The following is a 26558-nucleotide window of genomic DNA, read 5'->3' on the forward strand; positions in this document are numbered from 1 at the left end:
TGAGAATGTTGTGTTGGATGTGTGGGCTTACTAAAGGGAATAGAGTTAGAAATGAGATTATCCGGGAGAAGATAGGAGTGACTTAGGTGTGAAAGGCTAGCCTTGGACGAATTTAGGAGGAGTGGAGATAGGCCGAAAAATACTAGAGGAAGGTGATTAGACATGACATGGTTCAATTTCAACTTACTGAGAATATGACCCTAGATAGGAAGGTATGGAGGTCGCGGATAAGAGTAGAAGGCTAGTGTGGATGTATGAGTTGTAGCTAATAGTCAGGAGAGCTCTTGTATAGCCGGGTTAGTAATCCTAGGATTGTGTCCATAGGTAGGAGACTCTAGTCAGGAGAGTTTGGGTGGGGTGGGTGTTGTTGGGCTTGTGAGTATACGTTACTACTAGGTGTGTGTCCTATCTCTTATTTCTTACTTCCTATTTCATATTGCTCGTATTTCTCTGAGCTCTATTTGTATTATTCCTTGTTCATTACTTATGTTATGCCATCTATCATGCTTCATGCTTCATTACGATCTTGTTTACTATTCTGTGTCCTGAGCCGAGGGTCTTTCGGAAACAACCTTTCTACTTCTTCGGAGATAGCGGTATGGACTGCATACATTTTACCCTTCCCATACCCCTCTTTTTGAGAATACATTGTTTTGTTATTGTTGTTGTTGTAATGTACTTATACTCAGTAAAATATTCTTAACAATAATGTCATTTACATAGCTCAAATTATATGAATCTTTTCTTTGGATGTATAAGTTTTTGAAGGGTATTTTTTCTTCCATATATGTTTTTGAGCTGGATTTTCTTTGATTTAATCTTTATTGATTTTTGATTTTTAATCTATACTAAAAGAACTTGTAGAATTTTGAAGAACATATCTATATATACTGAATAAAACATTCTTAATAATAGTGTCATTTACACGCCTCAAGTAATATAAATTTTCTATAATATTCACAATTGAGTATTTTTCATAAGATTTCTAGCACGAACATCCTTATTGAGTACCTAATATAGTGGGTCATACTTTGATGCTTTATACATTAGCAGCCAGGAGAGAGAGAGAGGGGGGACATGGGACACAAGTGGTTAGTAAAATATATATTTTGAAAGAGATATTTATATATTTTATACAATTTTATAGGCATATATATATATCTTCCATTAAGAAAGAAAATGAACTCAACACAATTATTAATTCTCTAAAGATGGCTAACAAGTTCCTATCTCACAAGCTCTCTTCCTTTTTCTGTGTTCTCCTTGTTTCACTTGTTGGTAAGTAATTAATTACTTCATCATCCCTTTTTTGGTCTTTGTGAAATATATTGTATAAATTAGTTAAATTAACTTACAAATATTTATTTTATATTCACTATTCAGTTCATATTTTAGTCCGATTAAATTTAAATTTGTACATTATCTAGTTAATTGCGAGGGCGGTGATTTGAATAACTTTTTCTTTTTCTTTTTAAGAGTTCAAACTCGAGATTTCTGGTTAAAGAAGATATGCAATTCCAGTAATCATCTCACAATAATCCATATATTGGTGTTCATATATATATTTTTTAATTTGATTAATCATGTTTTGCAGTTAATTCATTTTGGTCCTCAAACACTCAAGTGATGGCATTTAGAAGCTTACCATATTTAGAAGAAGAAATACAAATGATTGAGCAACTTCTAAAACCTTACAAATCTTCGTGTGGCAAATCTTGCACATCTCATCAATATTGCCAAGCTTTTAAAGGTTCACCATGTACACAATGTAGATTGCAATATAAAACATCCAAAGTATGGAAATGTTGGCACTGGAGATAATTATTACGAAGTTTTGAGGCAGTGGTATGGTCTGCGTACATTCTAGCCTATTCAAATTGCGCTTTTTGGAATTACACTAGATATGCTGTTGTAGCTAGAGATGAACTTCCACTAGTTCATGGAGGAGGCACCAACAACTTGCTATCATTGTATTAATATTTCTGTCCTTTATTTTCTTTTGAGATGTGTCTTGTATAAGTGTTGTTGATCTGTTGCTGAATAACTCATTGCTAATAATATTTTGATATTTTTATCGTGAATGTGTTAGCTTTATATTGTTGTTTAATTATAGAATTTGTTATTTTTTATTTTTACTTGTTACTTCTACGTTTTATATCGCTTGTAAGATAAAGTAATTCTATATTTGTAAGTAGTAAGTACCCGAAGGTCCGAGATGCTAGGTGTGGAAATTAATAACCCACAATGTAGAAAATATTAGAATTAGCTATGAATATCATTGCAGATTTGCAAGATTAGAATTAGCTGTGAATGTCATCGCTAATATGTTGCTAAATAGCTCATAGTTTAAAATAATGTTTTGTTAATTCGTTGACAATCTATGAACAAAATAACATGCCGGTCATGGTAAATATGACGAATCAATACATGACATGTGGAAATTTAAATATATAGATATAGTGAGTTAGACTGAACTTCAATCAAAATGTAAATAAAAATAAAAATTTTTGTCATAAACATAACGACATGTACGTATTAATAAATTATGAGGATCTTAATAAATAAGTGATAACATATTGAATAATCTATGATGATCTTTGTAAACAAGCTTTAACGCGATGGATTTTTTTATAGGGGGAGAGAGCAAGAGAAAGAAAAATGAGATTAATCTTTTGGAGAAAATAATGGTGAAACTTTGTGTCAGAAAGAATTACTATTTCCTCTGTTCCAAGTGAATTGATCATATTATTAAAAATATAATTATTTTATATTAATTGGTGACTTTGTTAAATCAAAAAAAATATTAATTAAATTTTTTTGTGATTATCCTTGTAAATAATTCTTTTTAAAAGTGTTTACAAGAAATTTTTAAAGAGTAAATTAGTAAAATTATTTTTTTATTTATAATTTCTGAACATGCGTGTAAAAAATATTCAACTAATATGAGACAGGAGTAAAAAACAAAAAATAGCTATGCATAATTTTTTATAACCGGCCATTAAATTTATTGCTTAATTTATTTAGCGATGGATTGTTAATTTTTTTTATTAATTTTGAGCAATTTAACGACATATTAACAATGATTCATATTTCCTCTATCCATCTTTACTCATTCATGATATTAAAAATAAATATTTAATAATACTTATTTGATTTATAAATCAATGAATAATTTACTCATTCAAATTTCTTTTACCTTTAGTTATTTATTATTCACTATAGTCATATTCAATACAATTGCCAAAGCATTCATGAATTAATTAAATTTAAAGAGCGATATCGTTATACTACTCCTATTATTTATTGTTTCTTGAATAGTGTGTCAAGTCACTAATAGACAAATAAAGATGAACAGAAGTACTTCCTCCGTCCTAAATTACTCGTTCCAAATTGAGATGACACATTGATTAGAAAAATAATTAATAACATGCCTAATTTACCATAGTACTCACATTAAATGATGTTTATAGTTTAATTTGAAGAAAAATTAATTAATGCAAAGGGTAAAACATGGAAAAAAAATTGTCTCTTCTTGATTAATGAAAAAAGACAAATAAAATGAGAAATCAAATTAGAAAATTTGGGACGGGTAATTTAGAACGGAGAGAGTAGTTAATTTTATGCTTTTATAGAACATACTTAATAAATTCAATTTAACTAGAGTACAAGTATTTAATGCTCCCCCATTTATTTTTACTTGTCATTATTTCATTTTTCAAGGTCAAACTACATAAATTTTTACCAAAATATTAGGACGTATAATTTAAATTTAAAATTTAGATGGTATAATATTATATAAAAAATGCTATAAATTATAATTTTTCATATATTAATTTATATATATGTATCTATATGGTGAAAAATATATTTTAAAATATTAATTACAATTCATGTAGTTTGATCTCGAAAAGTATAGTAGTGACAAATAAAAATGTATAAAGGGAGTAAATACAACCCTTTTAGTTCAGAAATTAAAAAATGGGATAAATTTAAGCATTGTTTTTATATTACTATATTTGGCTTAAAATAAAACTCATCGATAAAAGAAAAGCCGCCATTAAAATAATATATACTTTATGAATCATGACTATGTATATGCAACAACTTGTGCTTTTTTTAATTAATTAAAAAAAAAAGTGAATCACCCTTGGATGCTTTATATAATAGCAGTCAGAGAGAGAAAGTAAACATCACGAGAGTTAGAGGTGGAGTCAGAATTTTTACGAAAGGTATATAAAATTTTAAAAAAAATTAATCGAAGGAGATTTGACATTATATATATATATAATGTATAAATAATATAATTTTTGATCGAAGTCGATTCAGTGAACTCCCACGTCGACGGCTGGCTCCGCCTGATGGGAGCTGGGACACCAATGAGTGAGTCTAAAGATGAAGCTAGAATATCGACTTTGAGTTCGATTAAGCTCAATAATTTTTATATTTATTTTAAAATATTATTAAATTTGTATGAATTATATATTAATTTAAAATTTAATAATTTATGAAAATAAAATTGATCAAAATTTATAAACTTTAAATTTTGATTTTACACTCACAATACTACCCCCCGAATAACATATGTTTTGAGATTTAGACATATTTGTATTTAAACAATTTAAAGGCCTATATATGTGTGTGTTTTAGGTCTTTCACTAATCAAAAAAGTGGCTAACAAGATATTCCTACCTCACAAGCTCTCTTTCTTTTTTTTTATTTTGTACTTGCAACACTCGCTGGTAGGTATTTCTTTATCATTCTCTTTTATAAGTGGGTTGATTTTATCGATTTTCACTTAATTATAATCAAAGTTATTATTCGTTCTATGTAACCTTATTCTAAGTATATATTATAGACATATAATTTTATCCATTTTATCCTTTCTCGAAAGTATTCTTATCATTTTACCCTCGTCTTAGTGTGTGTCCTCACCCGTGTGATAACCCTTCACAAAAAAACAAAAATAACAATTCCTAATTAATTTTATCTTATTCTAACAATTTCTCCCTATTAAAAATCACACATCACCATCACCACCCTAACTACCCATGTGAGCCCCCTCCTTTTTCTTGTCCACAAAGAAAGAATATATGGAGGACCCACCAAAATTCCCACATCATAACAAATCCATGCCCATTATAAAAGAAAAATTCTAAGAGGGAAAAAGGAGAGGCTCATTCTTTGATCATCATCTTCTCCACAATAACAACAATCACAAAATAATCTTACTCACAAGAACAACAACAACAACAACAAAAAAAGGCGCCGGTGAACAGTAACCGGTGAACTGTAACTGGTGAACAGTACCAGTGAACAGTAACGACGCAAAAAGTGACGGTGAACGGATCATTATTTGTCGAGTTGGATTGTTGGTGTTAAGGTTCGGCTCGAGGTTTTCGAGTGTGGACTCTCTTTATTCGAATAACATTGAGTTTGAAAGCTTCAAATTTAAGGTCCAATTCTTTCTTCTCTTTCATTTCTTTTTATGTGATTGTGATTGCGTGCGATTCGATACCGTGGTTTATTTGTTGATGTGAACTGTTGGTGACATTTGGATGTGTGATATGCTAAGCATGATTGGTGAATTTTTGTTATTCTCGATTGGTGGATTGTGTATTGAAATGGGTTAATCACGTGGTTGAGAATGAATTAGGGTGGGGATTAAAAATGGAGGAAAATGAATATTGATTAATTTTGATGTATTGATAATGTTGAACATGATAGAATTGTGATACGTTGAACTTGGTAAGGCAAACGTAGGCCGGGTAGGCAAATTTAGGAATAACGATTTGTTGGAGTGTTTGAATATGTGCGTGAATGGTACTTTCTACTTTATTGCACGAAAAGTTTAAATTGTACTCATCTGGCCGGGGAATGCCCCGAAGGATTTGTATGATTTATTTGGGGAATGCCCCGAAGTGGCATGTACGCAAAGGAGGCTCGTGATCAAGGCCCGGAACGTCGGGTGGAGTTTAGTTTAGGATTAGTTTAGAATAGAATAGGTTTTATATTTCAGCACCTCTTTTATTTTGGATTGTATAATTTGGACCGAACATTATTTTGGTTTGTTTTGAATTTTGTGTGATTTGTTTGTTTGCTTGTTTTGTGTGTTTATGTGGTTTGTACATTTGTAATGTCAAATTAGCCAATACGCTCCACCAAGCGACCGTGGTCGAACCACGGGATCGAGGGGTGCCTAACACCTTCCCCTCGGTCAACAGAATTCCTTAGCCGAAATCTCTGTTTACGAATCAGTTTTTAGAGTCAAACCGTTTCGAAAAGAATTTTCCAAAGGTGACTTGACACACCGAATTATGCCAAGTGGCGACTCTGAATAAGAAAAAATAATGTAAATAATCCTTTTTTCGAAATAAACTTTTTTCATTTTTGTCACCTTAATAATAAAACCCTTTTGAACTTAAAATACATATATTTTTTTTTTTTGGTCAAAAAGGGGTGTGACATATATGTAAAGCTACTAATATTTGTTATTATGGTATTTGCAGTTTGTTTTCGAACAATAGAGTGGTGGCTTTTCGAGACTTACCTTTAGAAGTACAAGTGATTAAGCAGATTGTACTACCAGATCTAAGCTACACTCATCGTTGTTTTGAACGTTGTGAAATTCATTTTGATTGTAGAAAATTGCTAGATTGTGGTTATTGTCGACGACAAAGTTCTAAATCGCCATTTAAGAGATGTTTGACTCCATGTTGACCTTTTTTTGATGGGCAGATTCTACAAAGGTCGAATTTAGATTAAGAATTTTTTCAATATGATTTTTTTTTTTTTATTTGTTGGATGATAAATGTAAGCTTATTTTTTAAATTTTCGTCATTCGTCTCTATCAAAATGATCCAATATAGGAGGGCGGGTTTTGAGATAAATTATTAGAGATAAAGTATAAATTATGAGTTCAACCGAATTATATTTAAATTGTATATTACTTTTTTTTTTTTTGTATTTGTTGATGATAAATATAAGCTTATTTTTTTCCAGTTTTCTTCATTCGCCTCTATCAAAATGATAATCAAATATAGGAAGGTGGATTTTGAGATAAATTATTAGAGATAAATCATAAATTATGAGTTTTATCAAACTATATATTTAAATTGTATTTTATATTTTATTTCACAAAATTCACTCAATGAGTTATTAATTTTAAATATAATAATACAGTCCATTTTGATCTTGTTAGTTTCAGCTGGTTTCGTTCATTTAGATACACTAATTTCTATTTGAAATACTTTGATTGTTCTTTTTATGTTATGTTATATTACACAGTTGATTCATTTTGATCCTCAAAATCTAAATACACAAGTGATGGCTAACGTCAGAAGTACAAGTGATTAAGCAGGTTGTACTCCCAAAATATAAATTATTACAAAGGATGTGACCAGCTTTGCAAATCTCATTCACAATGTAATTACAAAGGTGCACCTTGTACCAATGTAGACTCAAATATAGAAAGCAATCCAAGATTTCCACATGCCAAATTTGGAAATGAGTCACATTACAAAAAACACGTGTGCTCCATTTATTTCGATTTATTTCGTCTGATTTAGAGTATGAAAGTCAAACTGATTAATGTTTGAAGAGAATAGCGTTTTCTATATGGTCTAATGTATTTTCTTTTAATTTGACATTGAATAAAGGGGTAATTCTTGATTGGTTTCTATTGAGTCGGAGATACGTATGTATAAAATCGTAGATGATTATATTTATATTCATATTTTAAGATATAAATAAATGTTTTATTAAAAATCATAAATATTACAACAACAACAACAAATTCAGTGTATTCCCACCTAGTGGGGTCGGGGGGTAAGATGTACGCAGTCCATACCTCTACCTCTAATGAAGTAGAAAGGTTGTTTCCGATAAACCCCCGGCTCAAGACACGAGATACCACACAAACACATAGTGCAGCACAGAAGCAGATTACATAACATAAATACGGCACCCATAAGTAATATAAAGCAGAGGAAAGTAGGGGAAAGCACACAGATTCGTAATACAACATGGAACACGGAACACGGAATCATGACAAGAATAAAACCCCCACCAAGTAATTCCCTACACTAGCGACCCGAACTGGCCCTAATCCTCTGCCGTAATTCGCGTCCTCCAGACCTTCCTATCTAGGGTCATGTCCTCGGTGAGCTGTAACTGTTCCATGTCCCGCCTAACCACCTCACCCCAGTACTTCTTCGGCCTACTCCTGCCCTGCTTAAAACCATCCAACGCTAGCCTCTCACACCTACGGACCGGGGCATCCATGCCTCTCCTCTTCACGTGTCCGAACCATCTCAATCGTGCTTCCCGCATCTTGAACTCCACTGAAGTCACACTAACCTTCTCCCGGATAGTCTCATTCCGAACTCTATCCCCTCTAGTCAGTCCACACATCCAGCGCAACATCCGCATTTCTGCCACCTTCATTTTTTGGATGTGGGAGTTCTTAACTGGCCAACACTCCGCTCCATACAACAAGGCCGGACGGACTACCACCCTGTAGAATTTGCCTTTAAGCTTGGGCGGCACCTTCTTATCACACAACACCCCCGACGCGAGTTTCCACTTCATCCATCCCGCCCCAATACGGTGCGAGACATCCTCGTCAATCTCACCGTTACTCTGGATCACGGACCCAAGGTACTTGAACTTGTCCCTCTTACATACCTCCTGAGCTTCCAGCTTCACTACTACCTCATTCTCCCGCCTCACGTCATTAAACTTCCATTCCACATACTCTGTCTTGCTACTGCTCACCCTGAACCCTTTAGACTCAAGAGTTCGCCTCCACACCTCTAATTTGTCATTCACACCCCCTCGAGTCTCATCTATCAGAACTACATCGTCTGCAAAAAGCATACACCACGGCACCTCCCCTTGAATACGCCGCGTCAACACATCCATCACCAACGCAAACAAAAAGGGACTAAGAGTAGATCCCTGATGCAATCCTGTCAGGACAGTGAAATGCTCCGAGTCTCCTCCGCCGTCCTCACCTGGGTTTTCGCTCCATCATACATATCCTTAATTACTCTGGTATATGCCAGCGGTACCCCACTCACCTCCAAGCATCTCCAAAGCACCTCCTTGGGGACTTTGTCGTAAGCCTTCTCCAGGTCGATAAACATCATGTGCAGATCCTTCTTCCTCTCCCTATACTGCTCCACCAACCTCCGTACCAGGTGGATTGCCTCCGTCGTCGAGCGGCCGGGCATAAATCCGAACTGGTTCTCCGAAATAGACACTATCCGTCTCAGCCTCCCCTCGACCATAAATATTAAATACCTAAATCTTGAATTTTTTATTTGAACTAGTACAACTTTAAAGTCAATTCTTACTAGGTATCTCCATAATAAAGCAGCCACTAAAATACCACTTATGGATCACAATGTTATATTTTGGGTATAAAATTTGTATTTAAAATATAAATTTTAATACTAAATTTAAGAATAATTTTAAGAACTACGAAGAAGTTCTAACAATTTCAAACACATATTTAAATAATATATGAATTATTAAAATGAAGTTTCTACTAGTTTTTAGAAAAAACAGTAAAACCAATTCAAAGGAAGTAAGATGAAAACAGAAAATAATAGAATCAAGCCCATTAAATTAACGGTGTATCTTTAAGTAATTTATTTTCCTCAAGTAATCGAGGTTAATGAATATCTCCTTTCAGATAAAATGATTCACTTCAGAAAATAATGATGCTTCAAATTTTTCAAACAACGAACTGATTCAACAGTTTGAAGATTATACTAGAGTTAGAAGAAGAAGAAGATGATGATGTTTTTTAACTCAAATTTCGTACCTTTACCTAAGTAAAAGTTGAGATATTTATAGTCAAAAGGTGATGCTTGAGAAAGAAACCAATGATTCCCGAAACAATGAACTATTTTTCAAAGCGACACCTACCTACGCTGCATCTGCACAGGCAGGTAGCTTTTGGCACAAAACAGAATGTTCAAGCTTGGCCTGTGCTCAAACTGCATCTGACCTGTGCTCAACCTACTCGTGCAGATCGTCATTTCGTTCTGAAACAGTCCCTCGAAGGATCGCATCCTTTCAAGGTGCGCTATGACTGCTTTCGCAAATGAAGAAATATTTTCTATTCAATTTTTGGTTTACAAATTTCACTTATTTCAAGTTTCGAATAAATTTTGTCTAAAAAAAAAAAATAATTCTCAATCATTTGTTGAAGCTGATGCCGTGCGAGTGACGACAACGGCGTGAGACATCTCTTGTTCTTGCCTCACTATCCACATGAAGAAATGCTTCTCAATATAAGCATTACAAGTGTGAGAGAACTTTACTTCCTTAAAGTGAAAACTCACTTCACTTTTTCATCCATTTATTCCTTTAATTTTCATTCACATATTCACTTAGAACTCAACACACAATTCAGAAAAATCACCATTAAAATAATGCTATACTATGAGATGCTTCATTAATAGACTGACGGATAAATTATTCGACTAAATTAAAAGCTTTCATCATTTGTCTGTCAGAAATTTTATCAATATTACCTCGTGGATCAACTATTTTTTATTCCACATAATTTGAATTAAGAATTTTCGATCAAGAACTGAAAAAAATACTTATCGCTACATCACAAACTCGAGATTAGTGTACTTGTTATAATCGGACAAAATAAGCAAAACCACAAGTAAAAGAAAAACAAGATCAACACACAGATTTACGTGAAAATCTTTGCGGAAAAACCCACAAGCAAAGGAATTTTACTATAATGGATGGAGAAGACAATGAGGAGAATGACGTATTTTCTGAACGTCTAAAAACGATTCACTAATTGCACTTATATAATACGTGCGTACAAATAAATTATAGGCCCAAAAATATATAGGTTCATACCACGAGGACAAAGCCCCCACACCCCAACGGGATCAGTGATGGGTTATACGCTACCACCACAAATTTCATGAAAAATCACAAACATAAATTATATCACAAACTTTTTAAGATCAGATCAATTATATTTGGGTCACAAACTCTAACCGTACTAGTGGTCCACTTGAGCAACTAGTTTTCTATTAATAACAAAATATTGTGCTATGATTTTGTAACAAATTTTAGTTCTCATCTTTCTTAATAGTACCTAATTAATAATAATAAACGTGAGTCAATCTTTTGGATCCTTTATATAGTAGCAGCCAGAGAGAGCGCACATGGGACACTAGCAATAAAATAATAAATATTTAAAGAGTTTTTTTTTATATATTTAAACAATTTTAAAAATTGGCTTGGATTTTGTTGTTTTTGTCCTTCTGTCGTATCTCGATGTGACATGAGCATGAAAGAGAGTATTCTCGATGTAACATGAATGTGAAAGGAATTTAAAGTCGATTGTTTTTCGTAAGGGTTGAAATTGAAATCACTTATTTTTGGCTTATTTTTATTATTCAATATCGTAGAATGAATCTCGAAAGATACGAAAGATCTTCTCCACACGCTATATACAATGTTTATCGAATGCTATTTTTGTAAATTTTTTAATGACTTTATCAGATTAAATTTGATTAATTTAGAGATATGTATGTATTAAAATCATAATAGATCATTATATCCGAATTCATATTTGAATCAAGCAGACATATTGATTATGAGCTAGCTGCTTTAACAACTTTATTCACATTTATATGTCAGTAATAGAAATAAAATTTTTTTTTTTATAAAAATCTTAAATACTCTATTAAATACGTAAATGTTGAATTTTTTTTTAACAACAGCTTTAAAGTCAATTCTTCTTAGGTGTCTCCATAATAAAGCAGCCACTAAAATAGAACTTATGGATCAGAATTCAGAAAAGCCGCCGTTAAAATAATAGTACTATACTACTCCCCTTTTATTTTATATGACATATTTTAATTAAACAAAAAATTAATAATATTTATTAAATTATCTTTTATTAAAATATGTACTACTATTATTTTTAATTAAATAAATTCAATAAAATTAAAAATGAAATAATATCTTTTAATAGTTATCAAATCAAAAAATAATAACATTTTTCTTAGGGCGAATAAAAAAGAAAGTGACAATATATGAAATGAAACGAAGAAAATATATCAAAACATAAACGTGCTCTTTAACTTGACCTCAAATCACATCTATGACCTCAGGATGCACAAGTAGGCACTTAAACTTGTCTAAAGTTCAACAAGTATATATATATATATATATATATTCTATGTGGCGTCCTACGTGATCAATTTTTTATCCTACACAATATCTTATGTGTATTATGTCATATAAAATATGTGTATCTACTTATTCAATTTTATACAAATTAAATAGCCTACTTATGCATCCCTAAATTTTATCTTTTTTACTATACATTCTGTCGTTTTCACGTGAGATAGATTCTTACGAGAATTTTCATTAATAGTGTTTTTATTATATTTGTAGTTTCTTAATCTTTAATTTTGATTATTGTTGATAGTTGTGTGTATCGGCTGTTGTATTGTTTTGCTTTTGTTATTATTGTTTCTCCTATTTGTTTTCGAAAGAGTTCGGGTGAATCCTCTCAATATATTCTAGATTCAACCCTATCTATTTGTATTTCTTTTTTGAACTGTTTGACATATTTTAAGCCCGAGATTTTTCAGAATCATCTTTCGTATCTCTAAAAGATAAAAATAAGATTTGTCTATACTTTATCCTTTTTGAAACTCATTTTTTAGAATTTCACTAAATTTATTATTGTTATTGTTATTAAGTATTTCTTAAAAACTAATCCTTTTTATCTTAATATAATTTAAAAATTTCTAATTACGAATGAAAAAAATAGTTATCGTTCCATCAATCACAATGCCTAGTGTATTGATTGTCCTTCATTTGAGCAAGTAGTGTGTTCTATAAATAATTAAACATTGTATTATAATTTTTTACTAGTTAACAAACATTAATTCTTATCTTCTCAATAATAATAAAAATGAGTCATCCTTGGATGCTTTTATATAGTAGCAGCCACAGAGAGAATGCACATGGGACACTAGCAATGAAATAATAAAAAAGATTTAAAGTAGATATTTTTTATATTTAAATAATTTTAAAAACCTATATATGTGACCTTTCATCAAACAATAAAATGAACTCACAAAATTAGCTCTTCAAATTTTGTAAACATGAGTAACAAGCTTGCTTTCTTTTTTGGAATTCTCCTTGTGACACTTACTGGTATGTAGCTTCAATATCTTGTATTCTATTTTATTAAATTTTTAAAATAATTATTTGTTTCAAAAAATATTTTTAGAGAGTGAGGTATACGTTTAACTACATAATTTGAATCTTTTATCGATATTCAAACAATTATATAATTTATATTTGATCAAACTTTTAAAAGTTTTTCCACGAAAAAATTATTTTTCTATTTTACTTAAAAACACTTATTTTTCTCTAAGTTTAACTAAATATCCCACGTCTTTAAAATAAATTAAATACTTTTCAAGAAGCTCTTTTGGTTCGTTATAGCTTGACCAAACATGTTATTAGTCTTGTCATAATGTATAAGCATGTATCTCTATTTATATTGATTTAGAAAACAACTTTCCTTATTACTCAAAAGATCCTATTTAACACCTTAACTAGTCAACTTCCTAAACAAACATTTTTGAGATAAGCATCTAGCTGTATCCTTCTAATTATGATCAAATTTACTACGATATACTTTAACTTTACAGGGTCCTATTATCCCTGAATTAAATTTTAGCATATTTTTGTCAATATTTTTATCAGATGTGGCACATGACAGTCCTTCACACGCCTCAATGTTTAACTTCACGCAAGGTGCCACATCAGAACAAAGAGCGACAAAAATATGCTAAAATTGAGTTTAGGGGATGGTAGGATCCCCGTGAAGTTAGAGTGTGTCGTAGCAACTTTGATCATAGTTCAGGAAGGTACTGGATGCGTATCTCAACATTTTTAAAACACTTTCTAGTTTTTACTATTCCCAGAAGCTTGATCAAACATACTAATATATTTATATAGTATAATTATATATATGTATCTCCACTTATAATATTAATTCGATTGATTTTAAGTTACGTTATGTCATGCAGTTAATTCATTTTGGTCCTCGAATATACAAGTGATGGCTCTACGAGACATACCTTTTGAAGTACAAGCAATAGAGGACATTGTACTGCCAAATCTTGCAAATAAAAAAGGATGTTACAAACTTTGTTCATCAGATGCAAATTGCAATAATAGAGGTTCAGAATGTAGGCAATGTAGAACAGCTCACAATCATTATGATATAACAAAAAGATGTTATCAAAGGATTTAATTTGAATTTCATATGCTAAAATTAAAGTGTTTTTTTTTTTTTGTTCTAAATAAATATATGTAATGGATATTAAAACGCCTATGGTTGTACTAGTCTAAGGTGTTACTATTTACGTAAAATATTAGTGTGTTACTTTATATTGAGTTTGAGTATCTTCATCTGCTTTAAAAGTGCGTGAACTAGAATTCTTATGTCAGCTTGGTTATAATTTTCCTTATTATTCATGATTTAAAGACTAAAAGAAGTTTTTTGTTTTTTTGTTTATACTTAACTTCATATGTTCATAGATACGATTAATATCAACTTTCAATATTTCCCCTCCTTTCTCTAGCAATTTTTTTTTATATATAATGGAAGGTCTTAGACCTAAGATACATTAAGGTGTCGTTTGGTGTGAGATATAAAGTATAAAAGTTCGGGGGATAAAATACATGATTATTTTGGCATGTGTTTGGTTGGAGACATACATTAGTTAGTCTCGAAATTATTTATCACATCATTTATATCATAGTGATGGAATAAGTCATTAGATGGTGAGATAACTAATTCCGAAATAGCTAATTCTGAAATTAGTTATCTCAGGATAACTTGTTCCCGACCAAACGATCTCTAAACCTATGAGTTTGGTGAAACTTTTATTTGATGAACTCAAATTCAATGTTGATGGTCGTAGCAAAGGTAATCTTGGTGGTAAAATCGAATCTTAACCAAAAAGATGAAAGACAGATAGCCAACCAACTGATTCTCTTGTGTCATGACCATATGGTTATGCTGAGGCTCAAACAAACAAATATGACATGAGATGTGCATTGATAAATATAGTGCCAGTCTTTAATGTTTTGTCGTTTAAGGTAAATTTTTTTTGAGGGCATAGATTTATGATTTCACCTTTTTTAGCATTATACTTCGATGAACTAACTTTGTCACCCCTACTCAGGCCAGAGATGACAAAATTAGCTTATAGAATCATAATTTATTTAACTGGATGTTAATGAAGAAAAACAACTTCATCCACTATAACACATTTTTAATGGTGAAATGATATATAACTAAGTGCTAATTAAACGTCTATTACACGTAAAATTTTGACATTATTAGAGTACAAAAAAAGTTATATTGTCATGAGTTCGTTATATAATTTCAATAATTTAAAAACCAATCTTATCCTTACTATTATTTTAACTTTAATGTCACTCTTCCTAGCGAGCTGCCACTAAAATAAAACTTGTAAGTATCAAAGAAAAGCCGTCACTAAAATAATGAATCTTATGTCCTTTTCTACCTAAAGCTCTTCCATATAATAATAAAAATGAGTGATCATATAATCCGTAAAATTTATCGAATTAGTGCAATAGTGGTATTCTTAAAAAAAGTTATTCGAATTAGTGCAACAGGTGATATTCGTAAAGAAAGTTATTCGAGTTAGTGCAACAGGTGGTATTCGTAAGAAAAGTTATAATGCATTCTTCTTGCTAATGACTTCTGAGTCAAACACATCATATCGTACTTACTTGATGCGATTTATATCTCCTTTATAAGTTACGAACTATCGTACAAAAATGATTCTACTAAAAGAGTGAGCCATCATTGGATGTTTTAATAGCAGCCAAGTTGCACTAAAGAGGACATATGGTATGGGACATTATGCATAGTGAATATTATATGTATGTTTTAAGAGGTATATAGTGAATATTATATGTATGTTTTAAGAGGTATATATCTTTAATTATATTAAAACATTTTCAAAGGCCTATATATATGTGTATTTCATCAAGAAAGAAAAAAATACACTTACATTATTACTCTTCTATCTTCTCAAAACAATCCAAGTTTAAACTCTCTAAACATGATTAGATAGTTCCTATCTCACAAGCTCTCTTTCTTTCTTGGCCTTCTCCTTGTGGCACTTGTTGGTAAGTGGTAATAATTAGTAACTTCATCATCATATAAGTATATTTTTTGTTTTGGTTTATCCACAAGCTAGGAGTAATATTCAACTTATGCTATTACAACTTATTAGAGAGATGGTATCATAATTTCAATTTTCTGAATTCTGAATATTCGATCAAAAGCTACTGAATACGATCAAAAATTTGTAACTAAGCTTCTAGTTACTTTGTCCATGCTTATAAGCACTTTTGAGTTAGATCAAAATTATTATTATTTTATCTTTACTATCTTTTGTAATTTCTGATTTGATTGATCTTATCTTATATTATATGTTATGTGCAGTTGATTCATTTTGGTCCTCAAATATTAAAGTGATGGCTCTTCGAGACTTACCTTTATTAGAAAAAGTACAAGTGATTAAGCAGATGGTACTCCAAGACGAAATTTGAGTTATTACAACGGTGTAGCGGTCGTTATCGCAGTGATGCAGATTGCAAACAATCTAAAAATTGTTCAAAATGTCGAAAAACTTTGTTTACGAGGAGGAAAGTTTGTCTTGCTCCAAATTATATTGATCAAATATTTGAATTTATGGTACGATAAAAATGTTATTTATGATCTTTTTATGTATGTATGTGTTGTCAGTTATGAGTATATTTATTTTGAAATTTTGAGTTACTTGTAAGATGAAGGTAAGTAATTATGTATTGTTCTGAATAAATTTGTGACATGTATGATATAAAATTGTGTATTGATGTATGTACCTGTTGTCAGTTATGAATGTATTTGTTTTGAAACTTTGTTTACTTATAAGATGAATGTAAGCAACTATGTATCATTCTGAAATCTGAATAAATATGTGACATGTATTATGTATGTGTTGTCAGTTATGAGTATCTGTTTTGAAGCTTTGTATTACTTGTAAGATGAATGTAAGCGATTATGTATCGTTCTGAGTAAATATGTGACATGCATGATTGATAAAAATGTGTATTGATGTATGTATGTGTTGTCAGTTGTGAGTATTTATTTCAAACCTTTGTGTTACTTGTAAGATGATTTGTAAGTGAGTATGTATCGTGCGGAATAAATATGTGACATGTATGATCGATAAAATTATGTATGATGTATCTATGTGTTGTCAGTTATGAGTATCTGTTTCAAAGCTTTGTCGTGTTACTTGTAAGATAAATGTAAGTGATTATGTATCGTTCTGAATAAATATATGACATGTATAATTGATAAAAATGTGCATTGATGTATGTATGTGTTGTCGGTTATGAGTATCTGTTTCGAAACTTTGTGTTACTTGTAAGACGAATGTAAGTGATTGTGTATCGTTCTGAATAAGCTTGTGACATTTATGATTGATAAAATTGTGTATTGATGTATGTATGTGTTGTTAGTTATGAGTATGTATTTCGAAACTTTGTGTTACTTGTAAGATGAATGTAAGTGATTATGTATCATTCTCAATATATGTGATGTGTATGATTGATAAAAATGTTTATTGATGTATGTATGTATTGTTAGTTATGAGTATTTGTTTCGTAGCTTTGTGTTACTAATTGTAAGATGAATGTAAGTGATTATGTATCATTCCGAATAAGTGTGTGATAGGTATGCTTGATAAAAATATGTATTAATGTATGTATGTGTTGTCACTTATAAGTATCTATTGATTAGGTCATCTCTTTCTGTGTTAGCTGACTTATGAGTTAGTATAGTAGGTGATATTCTTAAAAAAAAAAATTAAGGATTTGATTTTTTTTGCGGACACCTCCTTAATCGAACTTGTCACATCATATTTGCGAGCTATTGCATAAAAGAGAATTTTTGAAAAAAAGTGAGTCATCATTGGATGTTTTATTAGCAGCCAGCCAAGTAGCAGTCTTGCACTAGAGAGAGGGTGCACTAAATGGAACACCAAGTATAGTGAATATTAATTATATAGGTTTTATGATAGAAATATTTTTAATTATATTTAAACAATTTTAAAAGACTACATATGTGTCTTTATCAAGAAAATACATACAATTACCTCTTCTATCTTCTTAAACATGGCTAGAAAGTGCCAATCTCACAAGTTCTCTTTTCTGTTTTGGCCTTATCCTTGTGGCACTTGCTGGTAAGTGGGAATTAGTAACTTCATCATATGATAATCTCTTTATAAAAAAATATATTATGAGGGTGTTTGGCTAAATTTATATACTTGTTAAATGAGTTTATTAGTAGTTTTTCTCTTTTTTCAGAGTCCAACCGCTCCGCTCACACACACATATATATATATATATATATATATATATATTTAATAAATTAGTTTTGTAAAACCTACTCAGTACTTCCTCTCTCTATAGTTTCTTCATTTTCTTATATTTCTCCTCGTTTTTTTTTATTATTATTATACCCGGTTCATCTCTTCCTCTTAATCTATATTCCTAACAACTTACTTTTTTAACCACACCCCAGAACTTTTAGTCTGGCAACTAACACTTGTCCTTTATCTATTTTGCAGTTCTATCGGACTATCAAGGTCAGAATTTCTAGAAATTGACAGGTTAATCCATTGTTGTTATTAAGAAATTAAGAGGCTAACCATATACTAAGGGTAATGTACAAAGTAAATATTTTTAAAACTTTAAACATAAACATAAGAACAGATAAATATTTTTGGTGGGGAAATATGTAAATAGAACTTACATGAAATAACTTGGAGAGAGGTTTCCCTTTGGGGAACCCCCTTAAGATCGAATAGAAAACTTAAAAACTTTTATTCAAACACACTTAATATTATGCAACTGGGTTTATACAAAGAGAACTAGCATGGGTAGGTTTGTTGGAAGGAAAAGTTTACACATTTCAAGAAAGGGAATATGTTGTGAGAGTTTTTTCTTGCCCTCTTTCTACAAAATCTTACGCCTTTTATAGGCAAAAACTAAATAAAGGAGTGGTCAAAAAAACTATTACGTGGCCTAAACATATGTGGCTGACACTAAAAGATAAGATAAGAAAGAATCTTAATAATGCAAGTTGGGTACTTATTGGGTCCCATCGTTACATGCATTATTATTTTCCTTCTAGACTTATTTAGACGCATGCTTCAACAGTTTTTCTTTCTTTTGGAAAGTAGTGATAAAGGAAGCACTATTACAAGACATAAAGTGGGCATTCCCACCTGACAATCCCGTCTAATAATACAAGTTGCATGTCTTTACTATGTATCCAAATTGTGCAGGGCGATTGAGTCGAAACTCATTCCTAAGTCATCGTCTTCGTATGGGTCCTGAGCATCTTGAAAATGTGCAAGATGACTTGCAATGCTATCATCTTCGTCTGATCTTGAAAAATTATTGTCTGCATTATTTATTTCTAGAACTAATTTGTCTAAATTGGTAGTGGGTTGTCCATCCATATGCTTATCTTGTGTCTGGTTGTTAAAAAATTTGTCTAAAATCTGTTTAATTATAGTCTCTATTGTTTCACTTTTCTTTTTAGAGATTAAAGTTTTCCTTAAAACCTTATTACCTGATTTTGCTAACTTATGTCTTGATGAAGAACAACCTTCATGTTCACTTTTTGGCAAAGTGACAGTCATTAATAGTTTTAATTTGTCTTTACCGGTTACCGTTTGAACCTGATTAGCTGTACCAACATCCGATACAGTGGATTTCTGAGCATTTAGAGGGAAATGCACACCCTTCTCATCCATTTTTTGAGGAGATGGAGAACTCTGTATCTGAGTCTGTGTATTTGCATTTGTCTTTGTTACATTTGTCTGGTGGTTGAGTCTTGTTTCTAATATTTGTACCTGCTTTATTAATCTAGTGTTTTCCATGAGAAGCTTCTTGAAATTCTCCGTCATAGATGAACAATGATCGCAAAAAATAATCTTTCTCGTTTCTTTTTGTAAATTGTATTGAGGTATTTGATCTGAATTTTGTCTGAGTGATGGTGATGTATAATAGTTTGGTCCTAAGTATCCTCTAGCATGATTATTGGCCTCAGTAAAATCATTAAAACCTTTGAAAAGTGGAGTTTTAAAACCTTGTATCGAATCTAGCACTTCTAACCATGTTTGAAAAATACCATTAGTTTTTCCATGAATAACTACGTAATATTTAAATTTAGGCTTACTCTTCTCTGCCATGTACTGGCATAAAGGATTCATGGCTTCCATAAAATGATTACGATTTTGTCTATTATAAGATATCCAAATATTGTTACTAAACACTTTTGAGATCTATCTAGAATGTAGTCTGGTCTTATTCTAAATGATATGTTACTCTCAGGGTAAACAATTAAATTAAATGGTCCGAAGTAAATTCTTTCCATTGTTTCTAAAGATTTTAGTGGTTTAAAATTTAAATTACCTAACATTATCTGTTGATATGAATATGGAGAAGAAGTTATGCCCTTGCCTTTATCTGCAGGAGGTTGTCCTGTTGATCTCATGCTGAAAACAAATGAGTTGGATTAAACTTATTTATTTATTCCCAGTTGTAATCTACTTAACTGATTTGCTAATTCGTTTTCTTTACCTTTTATATGTTCAAATACAATATTCTTAGATATGGTATTTGTAAAATTTAACCATCTTCTTCTACTGTTAGTTTTATCATTTATTTTTTGATGAAATTTAACTATAGCTTCACAATCTGTTCTAACTAAAACTTCTTCTTTATTTAGAATATATAACTTAAAACTATTTAACCCATATATTATAACTAATACTTCTAGGTCTATAGCACTCTTGTTTTCTTTTTCTTTATATGCTCCACTCTGATAACCACATATTTATTCTTCATTTTTATTACTGTATTTATTAGGTTCTGCTTTTAGAATGGCTCCCCATCCTAAATCACTTCCGTCTGTTTGAATGATTAAATAATCTGATTTTAATGGAATTTTTAGGTCTGAAGTATTTTTAATTTTTTCTTTTATTTTTTGAACTAATTTAATATCATCTACATATACTAATACAAAATGTTTATATTCTCCAAATATATTATCCATCTTTCGTTGAAAAATGGGTGGAGTTGTCTTTAAACCAAATGGCATAATTAACCATTCAAAATGTCCACCTGGACATGTGAATGCAGTCTATTCTATGCTGTCTGAGTGTATTTTGACTTGCCAGTATCCTGAATTCTTTATGACTGCTAGACAAAATCGTAATCATTTTATGACAGCCATGAATTCTTTATGCCAATACATGGCAGAGAAGAGTAAGCCTAAATTTAAATATTACGTAGTTATTCATGAAAAAATTAATGGTATTTTTCAAACATAGTTAGAAGTGCTAGATTCGATACAAGGTTTTAAAACTTCACTTTTCAAAGGTTTTAATGATTTTACTGAGGCCACTAATCATGCAAGAGGATACTTAGGACCAAACTATTATATATCACCACCACTCAGACAAAATCAAGATCAAATACCTCAATACAATTTACAAAAAGAAACAGGAAAGATTATTTTCTACGATCATTATTCGTCTATGACGGAGAATTTCAAGAAGCTTAATGCTTAGAAGGAATCGCTTCTCATGGAAAACACTAGATAAATAAAGCAGGTACAAATATTAGAAGCAAGACTCAACCACCAGACAAATGTAAGCAAGACAGATACAAATACACAGACATAGATACAGAGTTTTCCATCTCCTCAAAAAATGGATGAGAAGGGTGTGCATTTCCCTCTAAATGCTCAGAAATCTACTGTACCGGATGTTAGTACAGCTAGTCCGGTTCAAACGGTAACCGGTAAAGATAAATCAAAACCGTTAATGGCTGTCACTTTGTCAAAAAATGAAGATGAAGGTTGTTCGTCACAAGACATAAGTTAGCAAAATCAGGTAATAAGGCTTTAAGGAAGACTTTAATCTCTAAAAAAAAAAAAGTGAAACAATAGAGACTATAATTAAACATACTTTAGACAAATTCTTTAATAACCAAACACAAGATAAGCATATAGATGGACAACTCACCACCAATTTAGACAGATTAGTTCCAGAAATAAATAATGCAGAAAATAATTTTTCAAGATCAGACGAAGATGATAGCATTGCAAGTCATCTTGCACATTTCTAAGATGCTCAGGACCCATACGAAGACGATGACTCAGGAATGAGTTTCGACTCAATCGCCCTGCACAACTTGGATACATAGTAAAGACATACAACTTGTATTATTAGATAGGATTGTCAGGTGGGGATGCCCACTTTATGTCTTGCAATAGTTTAGTCAGTGTCAGAGTGCTTCCTTTATCACTACTTTCCAAAAGAAAGAAAAACTGTTGAAGCATGCGTCTAAATAAGTCTAGAAGGAAAATAATAATGCATGTAACGATGGGACCCAATAAGTACCCAGCTTGCATTATTAAGATTCTTTCTTATCTTATCTTTTATTTTTTAGTGTCGGTCACATATGTTTAGGCCACGTAGTAATTTTTATGAACACTCCTTTATTTAGTTTTTGCCTATAAAAGGCGTAAGATTTTGTAGAAGGAGGGCAAGAAAAAACTCTCACAACATATTTCCTTTCCTAAAATGTGTAAACTTTTCCTTCCAACAAACCTACCCATGCTAGTTCTTTTTGTATAAACCTAGTTGCATAATATTAAGTGTGTTTGAATAAAAATTTTCAAGTTTTCTATTCGATCTTAAGGAGGTTCCCGAAAGGAAAACCTCTCCTCAAGTTATTTCATGTAAGTTCTATTTACATATTTCCCCACCAAAAATATTTATCTGTTCTTATGTTTATGTTGAAAGTTTTAAAAATGTTTACTTTGTACATCATATAAATTAAATTTTTGCTAAAATTATTACCCTTAGTATATGGTTAGCCTCTTAATTTCTTAATAACAACGATGGATTAATCTGTAAATTCCTAAGAATTCTGGCCTTGATAGTCCGATAGATCTGCAAAATAGACAAAGAACGAGTGTTAGTTGCCAGACTAAAAGTTTCGGAATGTGGTTAAAGAAATAAGTTGTTAAGAACATAAATTAAGAGGAAGAGATGAACCAGGAAGAGATGAACCGGGTATAATAATAATTTAAAAAAATATATAAGAAAATGAAGAAACTATAGAGAGAGGGAATATTGAGTAGGTTTTACAAAACTGATTTACTAAACTATCTAAACTATCTGAAAAAATTAGTTGAAATACATTATTATTGAATTATTATTTATTATTGAAAAATATTATATATTGGTGTATATATATAGCGGTAATAAGAATAATAAGTAAAACTTTAGCGACAATATAAAAGCCCTTTATGTATATTGATAGATTCGGACAGAATAAGCAAACCACAAGCAACAAGGAAAAGCAAGAACACACAGACTTACGTAAAAATCTTCGCAGGAAAAATCACAGACACAGATAGAGGAATTCACTATAATGGAGAGAGAGAGTACAATATAAAGACGAATTGTCTCAATTAAGTATTTTTCGAAATACACAAAATAACCTACTAAATGCACTTATATAATATGTGCATACAAATAAACCTATGCCCAAAAACATAAATGTTAACATGTATAGCCTGATTAATATGTGACGTACTGTTATATATTAATATTCATATTTAGATTGTACCTTTTATTCTCATTTCTTTATGTAATTGTACATAAGCTAAGTCATTAATATAAATAGTCCGTCCGTTGTCACACCCCTTTTTTTAACTCCCAAAAAAGATAAAATTTTAAATTTCGAAAGAATTTTATTATTGAGTGACAAAAGAAGAATTTTTGTTGCAAAAAAGATTATTTTTACATTCAAAACTCAGAGTCGCCACTTGACATAATCGAGTGTGCCAAGTCACCTTTGATAATCCTTTTTTAAAACTGTTTTTGACTCTGTAAGACTGATTTTCGAACAGAGATTCCGGCTAAGGAATTCTGTTGACCGAGGAAAAGGTGTTAGGCACCCCTCGATCCCGTGGTTCAACCACGGTCGCTTGGTGGAACATTTCGGCTAACTTAATACTACAAATATATAAACCACATCAAACACATCAAACAACAATCCAAAATCAAAATAATAAGGTCTAGTCCAGTTATACAGTCCAAAGTAGAAAAATGCGAAAGAATATAAATCCTATTCTATACTATTCTAAACTAAAGCTCCAATGTCTTATCCGACGCCGCGGCCCTTCATCATGATCATTTTCTGCCAACATGATATGTCGGGGCATTCCCCGGTGAATAAGTACATAAGACCTCGGGGTATTCCCCGGCTAAATAAATACATTTGAATCAAATGCGATAAAGTAGAAAGCATTCAACACATAACTCCACATTCAAACATCCAACGAAACACTTATTCCTAAATTTCGCCTATCCGAACCTACGATTGCCTACCCACTCGACCTATCATGATACTATCCAATTCGACAATATTTAGTAATGAATCAAAACAAACAACCTTCAACTTATTCGATTATCAATTTTCGATCCCAACCCCCAAATCAACAAGTTTAATCCTCAAGCCATGGTTAACAAATTTCCGATTATCAAACCACTTTTTAAAATCTAAAATCAACATCAAACATATACATCCAACAAAGATTCAAGCATTTAAGCACACCACTCCTAAGTATCCACAACAACGATCAATATTTTACTAAAACTTCAACCAACTACAAAATCACAGCATTAACCAAAATCCGAGAAAATGAAAGAGTAGAGTTAAAGAGATGGACCTTAATATAACTCGTTATCGTTGATAATAAAGAAATCTGAGATCGAGATCCTCGAATGGGAACCCCAACGACAAACACCACAAATCAATATTCTGAAATCGCGCGAAGAAGAGGAACCCGCTACTGATCTAGCTGAATCGATCGCACGAACAGAACTACGAATCTGTTTTGGTCGTTTTTCGACCGGATTTGATGGAAATCAATTGAGACAGCTCGGGTTCCGTCACTCCAATCGCTGTTCTGAATCGCCGGATCTCCGACGAGCTCCAACAACGGCGAAGACCAAAAAAGACGACGGAACGGATTCCGATTGTTTTCAGGCGAAGCTCGCCGGAACAGTACCTTTTTCGAGTCTGTCCTCTTTCAGATCGTATTCTCTCTCCGTGTTTCTCTCCCTCTATTGTGTGTGTTAATGGTGGTTTTTCGTAAGGGGATTGTGAAGAAGAAAACCAAAAAATGGTGTTTTTGAGGTATGTGTTCAAGGTCTATGATGATATAATAGAAAGAGAAGAAAAAATGTGGAAAACTGCCCCAGGTCCGTGTGTGTGCGTGGATGATTTGTTCTGTGTGTAATGGTGGAAAATATGGAGAGTATGTGCGCACCTTCTCTGTATGTGTATATGAATATATGGAGAAAAATGGGGGTTGTCAGATGTGTCCCTATTGTGTGTTAATGGTGTGGGTGTGAGATGAGTGACGATGGAGATGTTTTCTGTGAGGGAATCGCATATATGGGTGTCTATGTGCTGAATCAAAAGAAAAGAAAAGAAAAATCCCACATGTGTTGTGAGGTGTATCCATAGAAAAGAAAAGGAAGATGTCCTTATCTTTCACTGTGGGCCCCCCATTCTAATTGTGAGATGGTGATGATATCTTCCCCGCTCACTCTTCCAATTCTGTTATGAGGTGGATATATATCCCTGTGGTCCCCTTCTCTAGTGTATTGTGCTTTCTTTGTGAAGAAGAAATGTGAGGGGGTCACGTGGATGGGGTAGTAGGGGTAGGGTATAGGGTAGGTGGGGTAGGGTGAGTTGTTAGGTTGTTAAAATAAAATAAAATTTGTTAAGGAGTTGTTATTTTTTGTTCTTTTGTGAGGGATAATTATACGGTTGGTGGTACACGGTAGAAGAAGGTAAATAGGTGAAAATTAATCTTTTGGAGGGATAAAATTATGTGTCTACATCCATCGTGGAGGTTACTCACTGGGTGTTACCTCGTAATTTATTCTCACTTATTTCTCTCTTTCCTCAAGAACTTTTTCTCTAATTTTCTTCATCCTTTTCATAGATTTAATGTGTGTACACGCAAATCGATTCTAACAATAAAGGTTTATATCGCCCGCACCCTATTGGGATCAGTGATGGCTCTGGGATTGGGCCTATCAACTCGATCCCTATACTATCATCATAAATTCCATTAAAAATTACAACATAGAATCGTATCGTAAAACTTTCAGGCCCAGATTAATAAAATTTAGATCACAACTCTTAACGTATTAACCTAGATCTCATTTATAAAGGCAATCTCATCCTTGCCCTTTCAAGACATCAATCATTGTAACTCTTGTTAGCTGGCATGCCACAAAAATAAAATATAGTGTGTGTATCAAAGAAAAGCCGCCACTAAAATAATGGATTTT

At 31.7% G+C, this 26558-nt stretch overlaps 1 protein-coding gene and 3 long non-coding RNA genes across 4 annotated transcripts; 3 read left to right on the top strand and 1 right to left on the bottom strand.

Annotated features, from left to right (window-relative positions):
• The first annotated feature begins 951 nt into the window (after positions 1 to 951).
• On the top strand, positions 952 to 2081 carry LOC107851734. The gene is made up of 2 exons (XR_001669141.2): positions 952 to 1278; positions 1595 to 2081. It is a non-coding gene; the product is annotated as an uncharacterized LOC107851734 (long non-coding RNA).
• A 1753-nt stretch (positions 2082 to 3834) lies between these two features.
• LOC107849595 lies at positions 3835 to 6936 on the top strand. The gene is made up of 2 exons (XR_001668217.2): positions 3835 to 5453; positions 6507 to 6936. It is a non-coding gene; the product is annotated as an uncharacterized LOC107849595 (long non-coding RNA).
• Positions 6937 to 13062: 6126 nt separating this feature from the next.
• On the top strand, positions 13063 to 17023 carry LOC107851787. Its single transcript, XR_001669165.2, has 3 exons — positions 13063 to 13212; positions 14097 to 16236; positions 16556 to 17023. It is a non-coding gene; the product is annotated as an uncharacterized LOC107851787 (long non-coding RNA).
• A 186-nt stretch (positions 17024 to 17209) lies between these two features.
• LOC107851216 lies at positions 17210 to 26190 on the bottom strand. The gene is made up of 2 exons (XM_047401312.1): positions 24920 to 26190; positions 17210 to 23132 (listed from the first exon to the last, which is right to left on the bottom strand). The coding sequence occupies exon 2, from the start codon at positions 20388 to 20390 to the stop codon at positions 19428 to 19430; it is 963 nt and encodes a 320-aa protein (XP_047257268.1). The 5' UTR covers positions 20391 to 23132; positions 24920 to 26190; the 3' UTR covers positions 17210 to 19427.
• Between the last annotated feature and the right edge of the window lie 368 nt (positions 26191 to 26558).

The sequence above is a fragment of the Capsicum annuum genome, chromosome 12 (assembly GCF_002878395.1).
Source record: "Capsicum annuum cultivar UCD-10X-F1 chromosome 12, UCD10Xv1.1, whole genome shotgun sequence".
NCBI lineage: Eukaryota > Viridiplantae > Streptophyta > Magnoliopsida > Solanales > Solanaceae > Capsicum > Capsicum annuum.